Source organism: Sprattus sprattus, assembly GCF_963457725.1.
Source record: "Sprattus sprattus genome assembly, chromosome: 1".
NCBI lineage: Eukaryota > Metazoa > Chordata > Actinopteri > Clupeiformes > Clupeidae > Sprattus > Sprattus sprattus.
The window spans coordinates 63,323,426-63,341,577 of NC_137920.1; the positions used below are offsets into that span (position 1 = coordinate 63,323,426).

At 45.8% G+C, this 18,152-nt stretch overlaps 1 protein-coding gene across 2 annotated transcripts in view; it reads left to right on the forward strand.

Annotated features, from left to right (window-relative positions):
* Positions 1-16,857, forward strand: part of ppp2r2bb (protein phosphatase 2, regulatory subunit B, beta b) — a gene marked incomplete at both ends in the record, with an annotated part of 69,361 nt that extends 52,504 nt beyond the window's left edge. For both annotated transcript variants that reach the window (XM_080853955.1, XM_080853956.1), the window contains 8 exons: positions 1,085-1,182; positions 3,625-3,790; positions 5,176-5,288; positions 11,946-12,123; positions 13,882-14,046; positions 14,375-14,544; positions 15,098-15,189; positions 16,578-16,857. In XM_080853955.1, the coding sequence (XP_080710081.1) occupies positions 1,085-1,182; positions 3,625-3,790; positions 5,176-5,288; positions 11,946-12,123; positions 13,882-14,046; positions 14,375-14,544; positions 15,098-15,189; positions 16,578-16,857 (1,262 nt within the window). The remainder of the gene's footprint in view (positions 1-1,084; positions 1,183-3,624; positions 3,791-5,175; positions 5,289-11,945; positions 12,124-13,881; positions 14,047-14,374; positions 14,545-15,097; positions 15,190-16,577) is intronic.
* Between the last annotated feature and the right edge of the window lie 1,295 nt (positions 16,858-18,152).

Below are 18,152 nucleotides of genomic sequence, written 5' to 3' on the forward strand. Positions count from 1 at the left end.
CGAGTTTGACAGTGAATTGTGGTGGTGGGATTTGCATATCAATGAAATGGTGACAGATAATGTGTGTGGAGTGTGTGTCTTTAGTGTGTTTGTTTGAGTGTGTGTGTGTGTGGAGTGTGTATATGTGTGTTTGTTTGAGTGTGTGTGGAGTGTGTGTATGTGTGTTTGAGTGTGTGTGGAGTGTGTGTATGTGTGTTTGAGTGTGTCTGGAGCGTGTGTATGTGTGTTTGTTTGAGTGTGGGTGCGCATGCGCTTGTGGACATTTGTTTATAGGGACGGCTTGTATGCTGATGTGTTGGGGGTAGAAATGTGAGCGCACAGATTATTTGCATCCTCCACAAAAGGAAAAAAAGAACATGTCATCACACATAACCTAAGCAATGGTTGATTATTTCTAAATGTTAGCAACCCATTGCAAGCATTAAAGAACATTTGAGGCACTCTGAATGTTCGGCGCAGTTGTGTGTTAATAGGTAGTCACATCTATTGTTATTTGGCTCTGGTATGTACTGCTTTTGTGTGCTCAGGCTCTAGTGTTTTTCTGCTTTGAGTCTGACAGCTCTCAGTGTCCTTGCTCCTAAAATAGGTTCTGCAGCGGCTTCTTTAGAAGCCCAGTTCTGTCCCCCCCCCCCCCCCCCCCCCCCTCTCTCTCTGTCTCTCTATCTATCCCTCTCTCTACTCCACCTGGTGCAGCAATTATGTGCCATATTGAAACAGATGTATCATGTTTTATCACAGCTACATGGAACATTAGGGGGAACAGTGCATGTATTCACTCCAAAAGATAATGCTGACAAATTATTCAAGTGATGGTTAATCCTAGATTTAACCTCAAGTCAAGTTGTTTCAGCCTTGCTAACATGCAGTACTATTGGATAACCAACCCTGATCAGTTTGTTTTGTTCTTTAGCTGATATAATGCACTCTACAGTTTTAATCTTTTATTTTCCTCTGTTCTTTTATCTGATAATCTGTAAAGCACTTTGAAATGCCATTGTATATAAATAAACTTGCCTTGCCTTTACAAGGGATATTCTACTGACGTAAAACCTAACCGGCATCTTTCTCTCTCCTCTCTCTGCAGCTGACATCATATCCACCGTCGAGTTCAACAGTACTGGGGAACTGTTGGCCACCGGGGATAAAGGTGGGCGTGTGGTGGTGTTCCAAAGAGAACAGGAGGTAAGGTCATATCCCAAATCCCAATCGCCTGGCAGCTTCTCTACCCTCCAGCCAAGATAACCTCCTCTGGAGGAAGGGCAAGGGCAAATGTGAGAAAATGGTTCTGTGGTGTATTATCAAATTCCAAGTCGTCCATTATTAGAAATAACCTTTCACTGCTGCAACTGTTGTTATTACCATGGTTTTGTAAAATGCCAGCTCCACAATCATAACTGGTATGAATACTCGTATATACTTTATATTAACATTTTTTAGATGGCTCTCATTAATGCATTTACATTACATTTACATTTATTCATTTAGCAGACGCTTTTATTCAAAGCGACTTACAAGGATGTATACACATTTTTGACATTTACACTGATGGCACACTGCACATCAGGAGCAATTAGGGGTTCAGTGTCTTGCTCAAGGACACTTCGACAGGGAATAGCAACTTTCTGATTACTAAACGACTTCTCTTCCTCCTGTACCACTGTCACCCCCTGTATGCACTCAGGATTATTCAAAAAGCGGAAAAAAAAATTATAAGACACAGAGTGATTGAATTCTGATAGATTTAACAAATATGTAATAATTGTCAAATCATGGTGCTTAATAGTCAGGGCACATAAGATGTATCTCATCTTAATAACATTTTAATGTAGTGTATGTTGTTTAAATATTCATGAAGTGGTTATAAATTATTTCCATAAATTTATTTTATTCGGCAATTTTTTGGTAATGGTGATAAATGTCGTGGTCTCCGACTTCATCGAATTTTTAGTGTATTTGAGTATAGTGTAGTGAGCGGGCTAGACAATGCCTTGAATATTTTGTCTGGTTTGGAATATTTTGTCTGGTTTTGTCTGCTCCGAGCGGCAGGCAGCAGATCCCTCTTCACTCGTCTTCCCTCCCCTTTACAGCTTTAAGGATGTTTCATGGTGCCTGTTAATCCACAGCCACTGGAGGAGCCTACTCTCTCCCCCCACCCCCACCTCCACCCTCTGTTCATAGTCCTCCTTTTCTCGACAACATCCCCCCTCCCTCCCACCACCACCTCTCCTTTGTGGAGAGACAGAGCTGCCTGAACCTCCTGCCCCCTGCCGAGGAGAAATCTGTTTCCATTAAGGCATTCACCTCCTGTTTGGTCATCTGAATTTGGACTATTGATTTAGATGCTTCCTGAGTAGAGAGACCTGACGCTGGGCTTCCCATGGTCTCCTCTGCTGCTATTGATGTAGCCTCACACCTTAATGGTTTTACATTAGACATAGGCACAATATCTGCTGCGCTCTAGCCTATGATGTAGGCATGTTTAGGTTGGAATGTTGTAAAGAAAAAAAAAGAAAAGAAAAAACAGAGTTATCCCCACATCTTGGAATATCCGTGCGATGTTCTAATCTTGAGTATTGCATGTAGCCCTTTTTGTAAGACATGATTGTTAGATATTTTGAGAAATTAAAACATCCTCCCTTCAGTCAGTTTCTGTTGCTTCAGGCAAAGCACAATGTTTTTGGATTGTGGTTTCACATTCACGTACAGGTTGTAACTGCATTTGCATGTTTTGCAAAATACCCCCCAACGACCTCCTATTATATTACACCTGGGTTTTGTTTATACTGCAGTTGTAAATTCTGCTTCCGTCCCATATAGCCCCCAAACACAATTTTGTGCTTTGTCTGAAAATGCCGCCGTGTTGGATATCAGCAGCACTAGTATCTGAGCTGTGGGTTAGTCTACTGCTCCATGACACAATCTCTCTTCCGGGGCTGACGCCATCTGTGCATGTGTCTGTCTTGTCTATGGGCTGTGCCAGGCCCTTATGTACCGTATTCATGTTGGAGGACCACTGAGTGAACAACATTGGCCCTTCACTACATGCACTGTTGACTGCACTCTGGAGTTGTTCTCTGTGGTTGATAATAATAATAATAATAATAATAATAATAATACATTATACAAGGGCAAACCAATAAATTCCAAATTGTACCCTAATAGAACATATAGTGTGCAGCAGATAAAGCTTTACAGAAGCCACTCCTAAATTAGTTATTTTCATAACGATATGAGAACATTCACCTGCACACATGAAAGTCAGTGCTTGAATTTGCATTGCGAATATGCAAACTGACACTGGACACTGTCAGTATATGAGAGTGCATGTGGAATCATTTCTCGTTGCCAACAATAAACAGTAGCAGTTTTTATTTTGATTGCAGTAGAACAGACTATGGCCAAAAGGCACTGCATTTAGTTTGCCGTCATTTTGAAAATGATTATGAAAAAAGGATAGGTGACAGTGACTGAAACATCACTGAGTATAGACTACATATTTGAGTGAATCGCATTGTACATGTACTTTGCTGCTGTCATTTACATATTTTCACCCAGCACTTGAATCCAGCTTTGGGTTATATATGCACACATCTCCTCATACAATGTCTTGCCTTGTCTCTTCAGAGTAAGAATCAGCCTCACCGGAGGGGGGAGTACAATGTTTACAGCACCTTTCAGAGCCACGAGCCTGAGTTCGACTACCTGAAGAGCCTGGAGATCGAGGAGAAGATCAACAAGATCCGTTGGCTGCCACAGCAGAATGCGGCCTATTTCCTCCTCTCTACCAATGGTGAGTTGGACTTTTTGCATATCATTTGATTGATGGGCCCGTGGCCAATTAGATTGGTAAAAACTTAATTTGGACTTTATGTTACATTCAAATATTACCCTACGCTGGAAATGGGTTATTTCGTTTTGTTGAGTTTAGTTTGAACAAAGAATGTCTTCTACTGTGTAGATGGTATAAACAGTGAACAGTTGCTGTCTCTTCTTTGCATGTACAATTGTATTGTGTTGTATGTTGGAATGTGTGTGTGTGTGTGTGTGTGTGTTTGTGAGTAAATGTGTATATGTGTGCTGTCTTTGTCAGCATCTTTAAGTGTTCCATTAAGAGTACTAGCTCTGTCTGCTAGCTTTCCTCCGTTAGTGGCCATGTTGAATATTAATGGAGTCAGAGTGCACACATGCATACTGATATGGATACTAATAAAGCCATTAAGAAAGAGAAACACAAGAGTTCGGTGAGAAATGCAGTTCAGCTCAACCCTGAGGTGAGGTGAGGTGGAGGATGGGAAAGGCACGCAAGAGAGAATGGAGCCTCCTCGAAGGACTGGTCATGTATGACCTGAGCCCGAGGTTATGCTTTGCTCAGTGTGCAGAGGCGTCAACTGAGGCTATCGCATTCCTATTCAGCGCCCGAAATAGGCTCACCTTCTGGGACAAGCCAAGGAGGATTATGCAGAGAACTCACAGAGCACCTGGTGGTGATGTCCCTTGTCGTTCTCTCGAGGCGTAATTGTTTATGATAGTTGACGTTTTATGGAACCATCAGGGGAATTAAACGGGCAGTCTCCCAACACCACCAAGCCCCCCCCCCCCTGCCTGGTTGACCGGCAGTTTTACTGGGAAGTGTAGGAATTTAGGTAATGCTGAGCCAGGCTTGGTTCCAAAGTGCCACGGCTAGTCGTCCGCAACCTTCCAGTTACAGTTTCACATATTCATCACTGTGTTGACCCCAGGCCATGCTGCAGTCCCCGTCCCTGTCCCCCCACACACACATACAGCAAATGAATTAGCACTGTAAATTTGCTCAGCCAGTTGAGCTGATGTCAGGAAGCACGGGGTGTACTATCTTTGGACACATCTGAAGTGCATGCAAGGCAGGCACCAGGAGGCTCAATCAGGTTAATTGGAGGATATTGATCTGGGGTACATATTGCTCCGGCCCATTTATTTAATGCCAGCTTCACTCCCTCTCAAACTGTTGGCCTCTGGCCAATGGCCTGACAGATTGCCACCACCCATCCCCATCCCCCTGCCTCTCCTCCCCACCCCCTCTGTCAGAAGCATGCTGTTGCTCATGCTCTTCTTCCTGCCCCCTTTATTATCCCTCTCTCTGTCCCTCTCTCTCTCTCTCTATCTCTGTCTGACTCCTGTCTTCCTTTCTTTCTACAGATAAGACCGTGAAGCTATGGAAGATCAGTGAGCGAGATAAGAGACCAGAGGGCTACAACCTGAAGGATGAGGATGGCAGGATCCGGGACCCCAACACCATTACATCTCTGCGGGTGAGTGCCCAGTGTCAGCATCCATTACGGCTCAGCACGGGAGACGTTTCCACCTGTATCATCTACGGTTTCCTCTCCTCCCGCCATTATGAGAACAATAGCTGTGTGAAACTGCACTTCACGTTAATGAGCACTTTGCATTGACGCAGAATGTGATTATGCAGCATTTGAAAAGACAAAAATCAGTCATAATCACGCGACCAGGGGTTCACATCTCAAGCGAAAGACAAAGCTAATTATCGCTGAAACGACTTCTAGTCATCATCAGAGGCAAAGCACAACACACACACACACACACAACACACACACACACAACACACACACACACACACACACACACACACACACACACACACACACACACACACACACACACACACACACACACACACACACACACACACACACACACACACACACACACACACACACACACACAAAGCATTTCCAAAGCACAAGAAAGACCCCAGGTCCCATCTTAACAAACAATTGGTTGTTTATTAGTCATGAGGATGATGCCCTCCATGGGTCTCCACTGCTCTGGCTGAAGATGAGGGCGAAGCCTGCAGCTCCCTGCTGTCCCTTGGCAACTGTGCCATGCGGTTCCATGCAGTCCTGTGCCAGGCCAGGCCTTCCCTGCCATGCGTCCCCCACAGTGAGAGTGGGTGGGTGGGTGTGTGTGTGTGTGTGTGTGTGTGTGATTGGGGAGGGCATAATCAGATGCCTCCCTCAGCGCTTCGTATCGCGCCAAGTGCAGATGAAGCCGTGGTGAGAGGGATGAGCAGAGACAGAGACCGGGGAGAGCTGGGGGGGGGGGGGGGGGGGGGGTTGTTCTCAGGGGGATATAGGAGGAAGGAGCAGTGGCCAACATCCTGCTGAGGAGAACCGCATCTTCAACCCCCACCATTCTGAAATTAGACGAGTCCAGTGGTGACCCATCTGTCTTAACCTTCCCCATAGGACAGGAGGTGACTGTGAGGTCACATCCGTAGCCCAGATTCCCAGATCTCCCATAACACACACACACACACACACACACACACACACACACACACACACACACACACACACACACACACACACACACACTCCTGCCTGTTTGGACAGATAGAAAGTCTGGGCAATTGGAATCTGTCCAGACTTGCTCTCACGGTTGGGCAGCTAAAAAACATCAGATGTTGATGATGTGATGCGCACACACACACAAACACAGAAAACACACACAACACACACATGTCTCTCGTAGGGTTTTGTCAGTGTTAATGTGTTACTGGGAGGAATAGAGGCGGTGAGAAAAAAAACAACAAAGAACAACAATAAACAAAGATGTGCCTCCAGTGGTAGCCAGCTGAGGGTTTGTTGCGTCTGTGAAAAAGCACACATCTCTGAGTGTGACAGTTGGACAGCTGCAGCTCGAGTGCTCCAGCCCTGTGACAAATGGATTTGCCGCTCTTCTTGGGTTGGTGTGTTCTAGCCAGGCTAATCAGAGAGCCTTTTGATGACTGATTTGATCTGGTTTTTTTTCCCAAGAAACATGGCAGGTTTGATTTTTTCAATTGGACGTGCTGTTCTCGGTTCAGTGGGAACATGGTGGTAGGGCTTTGGAAAGGGCTTTGCCCACCGCAAGGTGAAGGGAAGGTGGCCCCTCTTCCTGTTGGGCTTTTCTTTCTTTCTTTCTTTTTTCTTTCTTTCTTTTCTTGCTCTCTGCTGGAAACAAGAATAGTGGTGAAGAATGAGGCTCAGTTTAGGGAGAAATGGTGTGTTAGGGAGGGGATGGTTGCCATTTCAACTGGACTGAATGAAATTGACTGATTTCTTTTCAGTGTTTTAGTTTTTTTATGGTTTTCAAATAAAGGTGTTTTAAATAAAGACTTTTAAAAGGGAAGTCTTTCCTTGCTCTCTCTCTCTCTTTCTCTCTCTCTGGTTATTTTGGAGCAGGCATGTCTTGCATCAGCTCTGTGGCTCATATTCCCCAGTACTGTATTGATCTAGTCTGGAGGTTGAGAACAAGCATTACCATCAGACCCAATCCCTGTCAATCACCTCTTTCACCCTGTCTTTCTCTCTCCTCTCTCTCACTCAATACCCTCCCCCAGCTCTCCTTCCATCTTTCTCCCCCATCTCTCTCCCTGTTCTCATCCATTTTCCATGCTGAGCCCAATTTGACCCTTTTGTGTGATGCATGCCTCTCCAATCAATCGGAATCACATTACTAGGGGTGAGAGTTGGACCAACGGAATACACTGGAGGAAACAAATGAGCTGTCACTGCACTAATCTCCCTCCCACCCCTCCATCCTCCGTCCGCTCATCCCCCCCTCCTCCCCTCCACCCTCCGTCTCTCCTTACCTCTCCTGTTGCTGAGCCCCTCGCCTGGTCTTGGCTGTCTTGATGCGAAGAGACAGTGATAGCTCCCAGCTGCCCGTCCGCCCTCTCTGGTCGAGACAGGCATCGGTAACACCGATCTCATGCCTGCTCAGTGGCAACACAGGGATGCCCATGACCAGACGATGACCCCCCCCCCCCCCCCCCCCCCCTCATCTCACCCCCCCCTCCTCCTTCTCCTTGTGTGTCCTTTTGCCCTGGTGAATTTACGGGCACCCAAAGTGACAGTCTCCATATTGGATTGGCAAAGCGGCCGGCTTAGGCGCGTCTGCCTGGGGATTAATCCTGCGTGGAGAAGGGATGGGCCAGACTGCAGCCTTTGTCTGACGACGCTCACATTCACAACTGAATGTAGAAAATGTTTATAAGCACATTACAGCACACAGAGTGCATTAACAGCTCCCCTTTCAGAAGATTCTCCGCTAAATTGTAGGCATCTTTTTGTGTTTTTTGGTATATATATTTTCAGCTATTTATAGCGGTTTCATATATCGACAGTCTATTTTTCCTGAGGCAGCTCATGTTCTGTTCCGAGTTCAAATCTGTCTGTTGGCTCTGGAAGGACAGGGAGAGAGAGAGAAAAAGAAAGAGAGAAAGAGAGGGATAGAGGGAAACAGAGAGACAGGGGTCTGGTTATGCCATGTGGGAGAGTGATGCAACCCTTTTGCCTGGGGCTCTGACTGTTCCACCAGTCCTTCTCTCCATGAGAAACCAGCCTCCATGCCTGCATGTCTGCTGCCTCTGCTGCTGCCGGCTGTGTGGCTGTGTGTTGGTGGTGTGGAGGTCTGCCGGCAGATTGAACTTCCACTCCGGGGGCATAATTGCATTTACTGTGCTGGGCCGGGGCCGCTGACAGATGGTTTGTCTTCGCTTTCAGACAGCTAACCAATGACCGTCAGCCAGGCAAGCAGGCGACGGAGAGGGAGCGCCCATTAGTGTGCATGTTGCCTCTCCACCTCTCTCTCTCTCTCTCTCTCTGTCTCTCCCTTTTATCTCTCTCTCTCTCTCGGTCCCTCCATCTCCTTCTCCATCTCTCCTGTTTCTCTCTCTCTCTCTCGATCCCTCCATATCCTTCTCCATCTCTCCTGTTTCTCTCTCTCTCTCTCGCTCCGTCCATATCCTTCTCCATCTCTCCTGTTTCTCTCTCTCTCTCTCGCTCCGTCCATATCCTTCTCCATCTCTCCCTTCTCCTTCTCTTCTTTTTTACGGTATCTCAATATCTTTTTTTTTATAGCATTGACTATCCTCCCTCCCTCTGTTCTATCCTCTGGATAATACGTGTTGTGGCTCTTCATTTTGAATAAGGAGCCATGCAGTAGTCTCATCACAGCTGCACAGTATTGCTCCTCGGTGTGTCCCAGTCGGTTCCTTCAGTGGGCATCTCCAGTGAGGCAGGAGGAATGTGTTCAGTGTATAATCTTACTCCAAACACCGGCTCCTCCATCCCGCCCCCTCCTCTCCCCTCTCCTCCTCTAACCCCCAACCCCACCCCCACACTACTCATGTGCCAGTGCTGCCTGCCTGAACCAGCAGGCGCTGGGGGGGATTACAGTTGGAGTGAAAGGTGTGTGTGTGTGTGTGTGTGTGTGTGTGTGTGTGTGTGTGTGTGTGTGTGTGTGTCTCTCTCTCTCTCTGTAAGTCTGTGTGTGAGAGAAGTGTTGAGGGACATTTATCATGCTGTGCGAAGTGTGAGGAGTGAGAGAGAGAGAGATAGAGAGAGAGAGAGAGTGTATGGGAGGAGGGGTGGAAAAGGGTGCTGAAGGCTACATCTGGTCCACCAGCATGGCTGCTAACCACAGCCTTTGCGCGTCTCGCTAACATTTACAGCCCTCCTCCTCCTGCTGCTGTAGTGCTTCTGCAACACGGGGGACTTGTGATAGTGATTTTCTTCCTCCTCCGGGGAGGGGAGCTTGTGGATATGAGCGGAGGCTGTCAATAACAGAGGGAGGAAGCTGTAGGAAGCCCCCACACAAGCCCCCACTCCACCCACGCTCACCCCGAGCTGACAGAGCGTGAGGCCGGTTTGGTTTGTTTGGTTAAAGATTTCACCTCAAACCGTTCCGAGGTGAAGTGTGGCGAAGTGTGGAAATGATGATTTTTGCACATGGCTTTGTTTGCTTTGCAGTACAATTCACCAGACAGCTAACACACGCACACGCACACACACACGCACACACACACACACACACACACACACACACACACACACACACACACACACACACACACACACACACACACACACACACACACACACACACACACACAGCATATTTACCATCCTCTCTCTCCATTGTTCTTATATCTCTTTTTCTGCCACTCATTATTATTCTAACTGTGAGGGGATACCCTCTGTTGCTAGGGTAATTATATTCACATATATATGAGTGGAGGCTTTATTGTATACCATCAGTTATACACGAGTCAAACTGTCCACACTCGCTGTAAAATATTCATACGTATGTGTCATTATTTTAAGTCCGGAAATCTCCGACTGCATATTTTAAAATGGATAAAAAGCATAACATTCTGTCTTATAAGTTCCCTGAGCAGTAATTAACCTCAGTCTAGCGTAGCCCTTCACCATAATTAGCCATTGATGATGAGATAATGACTTCAATCACCCTAGATTAGCTGTGTCAAACCAAAGTGTGACATTGTGTTAGCAGTATGTGGTTGGCTTTATACTAAAGCCACATACTGCTCAATTCAGGACTAAATTGGTGGTTTGGCGAAGACATCATTAGGTGCTATAATTCTAGCTATTCTTATGCACTCTCAGTCCAACACACACACCTGCACACACAATTATACATAATGATTTAGACTTAATGTGTGTAGTGAAAAATAATATTGGTGACGTTTATCTTTTATTCAGATTTCAAAAGTATATCTGTCAGTCACCCCCTTGTATTCTTAAGACTTCAGAGATTTCCATCCAATACTAGGCATCATATATGTCAAAATACACACACACATACATACATGCACACACAAACACAGACACACGCATTGACACAATACAGAGACATTGTTAGGAATAGAGCGAAGCGATTTAAAGGCCAACAAAAAAGAATGAATTGAAGGGAAATGACTCACAATCATCACACGGACACACAGCCACAGTTGTACAGCCAGCCAACCACACACACACACACACACACACACACCCACCCACCCACACACACCCACGCACACACACACACACACACACACACACACACACACACACACACACACACACACACCCACAACACACACCAACATGTACACATCAGCTATTCCCCTGCACAGCAAGCAGTAACGATGTGGTGGTGGCGGAGGCGGAGGTGCCCTGCTGTTGCTTGAGAAGTGTCGCATCATTAGCCTGAAGTGAGAGAGGGGCGCTGGGTGGTGGGTAGGGGGGCCGAGGGGAGCCGAGGGGCACTGGGTGGTGGGGTGAGGGACCGAGGGGGGGTATGTCTGAGGAGGAAAGCGACCCACCAGGCACGACTGGGGAGCTGGCAGGGGAGCCTCCCTCCAGGGTGGGGAGGTGGTGGAGGTGATGTTTTTGGGTGGCGGGGGAGGGTGGGGGGGTGTCTTTCACTCAATCTGTAGCCCCCACCCATCCAGCCCCCTGTGGTGCAGTGCGTGTTCCACTGGCAGGCCATGAGATAAGTCATCATTAAAGGGCCTGAGCTCCCATCTGAGAACAGCTCTCCCCATTACTGACTACAAGACAACATCTTTCTACTCTCTCTCTCTCTCTCTCTATCTCATTTTCTTTCTCACTCTCTATCTCTCTCTAACACTCTCTGTCTCTTTCTCTGCCATTTTCTCAACCTCTTTCTGTCGCCCTTCCTCTCTGTTCTCCTAGCTTATCTTTCTTTGTCTCTCTCTCTTTCCCATCCTCTCTCTCTCTTTCTTGTCCTCTCTCTCTCCCTCTCTCTCTCTCTCTCTCTCTCTCCCTCTCTCTCTGCGGGTAATGATGCGTGACCAACCCTACAGAATGTTTTACCCTCATAAACCAGACAGCAGACTACACTCTTAAGACCCTGTACGTTCATATCCGCAATAAAACCAGACCCTGGGGGAAAATGACTGACTGTGTAAGTGCAAGTGTGGCATGTTTTCTGAAGATGAGATCTGAATGTCTGCCAATATAATAGATATCCCAATTCCCCCACTCAGCATGTACATGTGTTCACATGACCAGTGGTTAATGTTATTCTCCTCCTCTCCTCCTCCTCTCCTCCTCCTCTCCCTCTCTGCATCACTCCTAATTGCCACACAGGTCCCTGTGTTGCGGCCCATGGACCTGATGGTGGAGGCTACTCCGCGGCGGGTGTTCTCCAATGCACACACCTACCACATCAACTCCATCTCCATCAACAGCGACTATGAGACCTACATGTCCACAGACGATCTGCGAATCAACCTGTGGAACCTGGAGATCACCAACAGGAGTTTCAGTATCCTCTGAAAAGCCACAATGTGCTGTTTGTAACCCCCTGGTCACTAGGAAAGGGATAGAGCAACACTAAACACACGCTGTCTTTAACTTCGACGGTTGTTGTGCTGAAGAGCATTTAGGAACTGGGTGTTCTTTTGGTGATCCTTGCCTATTGGTTCAAAAAGTCTCAGAGACACAAAAAAGTTTGGACTTTAGAATTATTCAACATTAGCATTATTCATCAAAGACCAAATAGTCATTAGCTGATGCATTTGTTGAGTAAAAAGATGTCCTCCAAAGGAGGAATTTATATGCCAAAATCAAATCTCCATGAGCCAAATTGGTTTATTCTACCCCTGCAGTAATTAAGCAGCAGGCATTGTCAACAGCCCAATGGTTTTTGGCAGGTTGAACACACAGAACATTCCAGTTTGAACAAATCTAGGACAGACGGATTTCAGGAACTACAGTCTTGGCATTGCATGGAATCTTTGGGTGACTTCACAGCATGTTGTGTCTTCATATGTTACATGTATTATAAGTACGTCCCTTATTTCTCTGCATTATAGACAAACCACTATGAGGGTCTCGCACGGAACAAGTGGTGTTCCTGTCCTTAATGATTTTTGAGTCAATGAATGGCCATGTGAAACGTGTCTCGGAGCCATGTCTGCTTGATGCAAATTTAATAGCATGCCACTTAGTGATGCGCTGCCGGGCGTCTGCCCTTTATCAACTGTCCGGGAGTCATCCCCCAGCCGTGCTTGGCCTTAAAGAAGGTTCGCCCAGGTCACACTTAGACGGGCCCTCCTCCCGGTCGATCACTATTGATTTCCACTCTTAAGCCCCTGCCGAATGCACATGCATGCACTCACACATGCACATGCACACGCGCACACGCGCACACACACACATGCAACGACCCCACAACTCACACAATGACACACACACACACACACACACACTCAGTCAGGGCATATTGGCTACACGTGAAGGTCAGGAGACAGCTGAATGAATGACTAAGGTACGGGAGCACCCGAGGGACAAACTTAAAGTGTCTTATTTACCCAAGCTCCCATTCTACTGTATCAATCACGGAGGCCTGCCTGGGATCCCCTGATCCCCCTAAGCCACACAGTGATGGATCTCATGCCATATCTGCGCTCAGCTCCCAGACGGACCCTGAAGTGTCGTTTGTTGTTGGGTTGACACTATTTCCCCCCTCAATTCCGTGGTTATAGCCCCTCTCCTTAGCTAGTTGTTTTAGCGTTACTGATACTGCCACGGTCCTTTGGGAAATCTACCGGCAAGGGATTTGCTGTACTGTAGGCTTATATTAGTAATTGAACGGGGGATTGAATGGCTTTAACCCTGTGTAAGCCTGTTCAGCCTTTCTGTCCCACTTTGTGTGGAAATGTAACCCTGACGTGAATCATGTGTTGGCGTGCACGGGAACCTCGACGACACAAGCAGAAGTAGGGTAGTTTATGAACCCTCTGTGGCCATTCCTGCCATTTCAGCAAAGTAATGTAATGTCTGGAAGGCAATGTGGTGGTGGCAACGGCGGCAGCTTCTTCCCCCCCAAAGCTCCTGGGAAATCAAGTATGAGTCAGAAATGAGGTCACAACAGTAGAAATAATTCTAGTCTTGCACACATGAAAGACACTTTTCAATCACCACTAGTCAGTTGTAGAGTGTTAATTTGTAGTGATTTGAAAAAGGTTCGCAATGTCCAGCCTTGCAGTTGTTGCTCCTTCACCCTCCCTTCCCCACCCAGACGTCGTGGACATAAAGCCGGCCAACATGGAGGAGTTGACGGAGGTGATCACGGCGGCCGAGTTCCACCCCAACCACTGCAACACCTTCGTTTACAGCAGCAGCAAGGGCTCCATCCGCATGTGTGACATGAGGGCCGCTGCGCTGTGCGATAACCACTCCAAATGTGAGTCTGCCCGGGCTGTCGTGGGGTGGGGGGTGGGGGGCGGGGGAGGGGGGGGGGGGGTGTTCTCTGTGAGGAACTATAGATTTGCCCTTTTATTATCACGGTGGTGCAGCTGAGCCTCTTCAGCAGCAAATGGAAAACAGACACTCATTAGACAACTGCAGAGAGCAAAAGACGTTTGCCAGGATTTGATTAAGGACAATTCCCACACATGGAATGTATATCTTACAGTGTAATACCACTACTCAAATATCAGCTATAATTGCATTTTATCACATTATTGTAACTTACATATTAACCCAAAGGCTCTGTTCTGTTCAACTGACAGTTTTCGAGGAACCAGAGGACCCCAGTAACAGGTCCTTCTTCTCCGAGATCATCTCCTCCATCTCGGACGTGAAGTTCAGCCACAGCGGCCGGTACCTAATGACACGGGACTACCTCACCGTCAAGGTGTGGGACCTCAACATGGAGAGCAAACCCTTGGAGACTTACCAGGTATGGTGGCCAGCTTAGCCCACGCAGTCCTGAAAACTGGGCCTCTTTAGAGGCTCTCAGACGTCAGACTCTGATAAAAGCAAAGTGGTTATTCTCAATTCATTTTTTGCAGAGTTGGTACCATGGTAACCTTTCATCAGCATTGACTGGCAGGCTGAAAATAAGCACAGTCTAATACAATATAGAACAGAACAGCACAGCACAATATGACACCGTTTAAGACAAGACAAGTCTAGGCAAGACAATTGATTAGAGTACAATACAACATTGTACTGCATTGTATTTGACTGTCCTTCCAAGTAATGGGAGATGTGTCATCTGACAACTGTAATTTGAAGGAGCAGAAACAAGATGAAGCTTTTATTTTTGGAACTTAAGCCTTTTATATCTTACAAATGCCTTTGATGCCTGAAGTGAGAATGCTGTGAATATTTGCAAATATAAAATGAACAGGGCTTTCTAGCGTTTTACATTTGGTTTAGAGATGTATGTAAGTACGTATGTAATTTGAATGTTTGTACGTATATAACTCTTTGCCTGTTTTGTCTTCCAGGTGCATGACTATCTAAGAAGTAAACTGTGCTCTCTGTATGAGAACGACTGCATCTTCGACAAATTTGAATGTGTCTGGAATGGATCGGACAGGTCAGTTACTCATAGTGTTAACGGTTGATCTAAGTGCACAGCACCAATGACTAAGCACAGGCTTTGCAACACCTGGGCTTCCAGCTGCCTCACCTCACCCCATTTTTGCTAATATATTATAATATTATACATTATTATATCAAAATTATAATCTACCTCCACACCCATGGGAAAATCATTTTTTTTTAATATAATCTTTAGTAAAGTAAATCTAATAAGCATTTAGCAAGGGGGGCATCAGTTCAGAGCAGAGCCAGGTCAAAAACATGTGTTAAAGTACATCCACAGTACATTATAGGTCATCAAACTAAACCTCATGTAAATGTCTACATAGTTGACTCATGTTCCAAAACAATTCAGGAGGCGTGATGGTTCTCAGTTCCTTCCTTGTGACTGGGGACCTGGAACTCGACGCCCACCCTACCCTCCAATTAAAATAACTTATTGGATCTACACATATCACACAAATGACCTATTTTGGATTCAAAACGGCGATTGAAGTTTGCACCCATGGAAGAAAATTGCTCTAAATCACTCTACTGATACACAGCCCTCACTTGAGACAAATCTAGTCAAAGCCTTGAGGATGACATAGGCTGTTAGTTTTAGTGTTCATTTTGCCTGACTTTTGCAACTAAAAGTTCCAGTCCTGTCGTGGTTGTGGTTTCTCAGTAATTGGCATGCGAGTGGCATATATTATCACTAATCATTTTAGGTTCTTGCAAGGGTTTGTTGTGATTGTTGCAGCCCAAAGTGAATTTGCTGTGGGAATTTATAGTTTTTAAATTTGTATTTAATCACAAATAATGCAGAAATTCCATGACTGCGTTTATTTATTCATTTTTTTTGTGTGGAAATATTGTGAAAATAGAGAAAATTGCAACCTGCGGGAGATCCTTAAATTTGTATTGCAACATTGCAAAATCCTGGAAGGACTGACAAGTGGGGCTTAAGATCTCAGATGGGAAAGTGACAAACTCTCTCAGTTGGTGACACATCAGAATCAGGCAAAGGCTGAAAGGGAGTGTAAGCACCAATTAGAGCCAGAACAATGCTGTACGACCAGTCTCCATACTTTTTTAAGATCCCCTCATATGCATATAAGATATCACAAGGGAATGCTATCTGGGTCTCTCTACATTTGGTAGAGAAATTAGTTTCGATCAACATAATACAGATTGCTTTGCTTTGACACACATGTTCATGTAATCAGTGTAATTTGATTTAGTCAACATGTTCATGTAATGCAATGTTCATGAGTAGTATGAGCTATGGATTTTTCAGTATATATAATATATGTAAGCACAAGATGTGTAAAGCGTGAGACATTTTTACATTAATTTGTTTCATCTATTTTCCTCACGCTCTCTCTCCTGTCTTTCACGCAGTGTGATCATGACCGGCTCGTACAACAACTTCTTCCGCATGTTCGACCGCAACACCAAGCGGGACGTGACGCTGGAGGCCTCGCGCGAGAACAGCAAGCCACGGGCCATTCTCAAGCCGCGCAAGGTGTGCGTGGGCGGCAAGCGGCGCAAGGACGAGATCAGCGTGGACAGCCTTGACTTCAGCAAGAAGATCCTGCACACCGCTTGGCACCCGTCCGAGAACATCATCGCAGTGGCCGCCACCAACAACCTCTACATCTTTCAGGACAAGGTCAACTAGAAGCCCCCACCCCTACCCCCACCCACCCTGCTTAAGAGTCCGTTGTTCCTCCTCACTCGTTTCCCACTTTCTCTCTCTATCTATCTCTCCTGCTCTATCCCTCTCTTGGCTTCTCGTGTTGACCTCCTGGGAAAGCTGTGATTGACAGGTGTCAGTCACTCTTGATTGAGGAGAGGGAAGAGAAGACTAGGGAAGCAGGGGGGGCCTGGTTTGCCAGCTCGTGCTGCATTGTGTAAATGTAAAGGGGTGGACACTCTCGTCCCCCCTTAAAACAAAAACAATAAAAGAAAAAAGAAAAAAAAGAAAAACAAACTGAAAACTGAACAAAAAGACTCGGACTACAATGGCTGTTGCCTCTACTTCTTTTTTCCTCCTTTTATTTTTATTTGATTTTTTGTCCTCCATTTTTGGTTCCCCATGTATCCCTGCCCCTTCCCTCTCCCAGTTGTAGGTTTGGGGATGGACATGAGTTGCAACAAGATGATACCGGTTACCTTCAAAGTTCCTGCGTTTAGAAAACTGGACTTGTTTGACTGTATCAGGCCAAGCTTGACGGCTAGACCTGGAGACTTCAAAAAGCTCAACTTAAATTTGAATGTGGCGAACAATGGAACGAGTGGAATGTTTTTTTTAAATGAGTTTGTCGCTGCAAAGCTGGTTTGAGAGCTGGACGTGTCCGAGACCCCTTTTCAGAACCTCTCCCCCCCCCCCCCCCCGCCCTCCTGTGAAGCTGTTTATTATTTATTATTTTATTTATTATTCTCTTGACTCCTTGGAGATGTATGTACTGTACAAGCGCCTGCAGAGGGTTGGGATATGCTACGAGATAGGATTGATTTGAGAGAAAACAAAAACAAACAAAAAAAATGTAGCAATGATCTGCTTTTGTTCTATAATTTTTCTAAAGAAATAAAAAATGTATGGTACAGTTATGTGCATTCAATTTGGTTATTTCATAGTCCTGCTGTACATTTGAATGATTAACCTCCCAAGATCAGGTCCACCAGGGGAATATTTACTGTGCCGTCTCCATCTATCTTCTCCCCAGCGCTGTTCAAGAGTGATTTATTAGGAGCCTTGCATATTTTAGGTCGTCCTGGCATTGCCTCTGTCTTAAGACTTCGGCTGTATGTGTGTGGCATTATTTATCCATTAATTTCGTTTTGTACTTGAAAAAGAAATGCACAAACTCATGTTGAACACATGCCAAAACATGGTTAAATAAAACCTAAGCAACATTTTGCAACTGGGTTTATAGAATTGAAAATCTATTCAGTAATGTATTTGACTGTGTG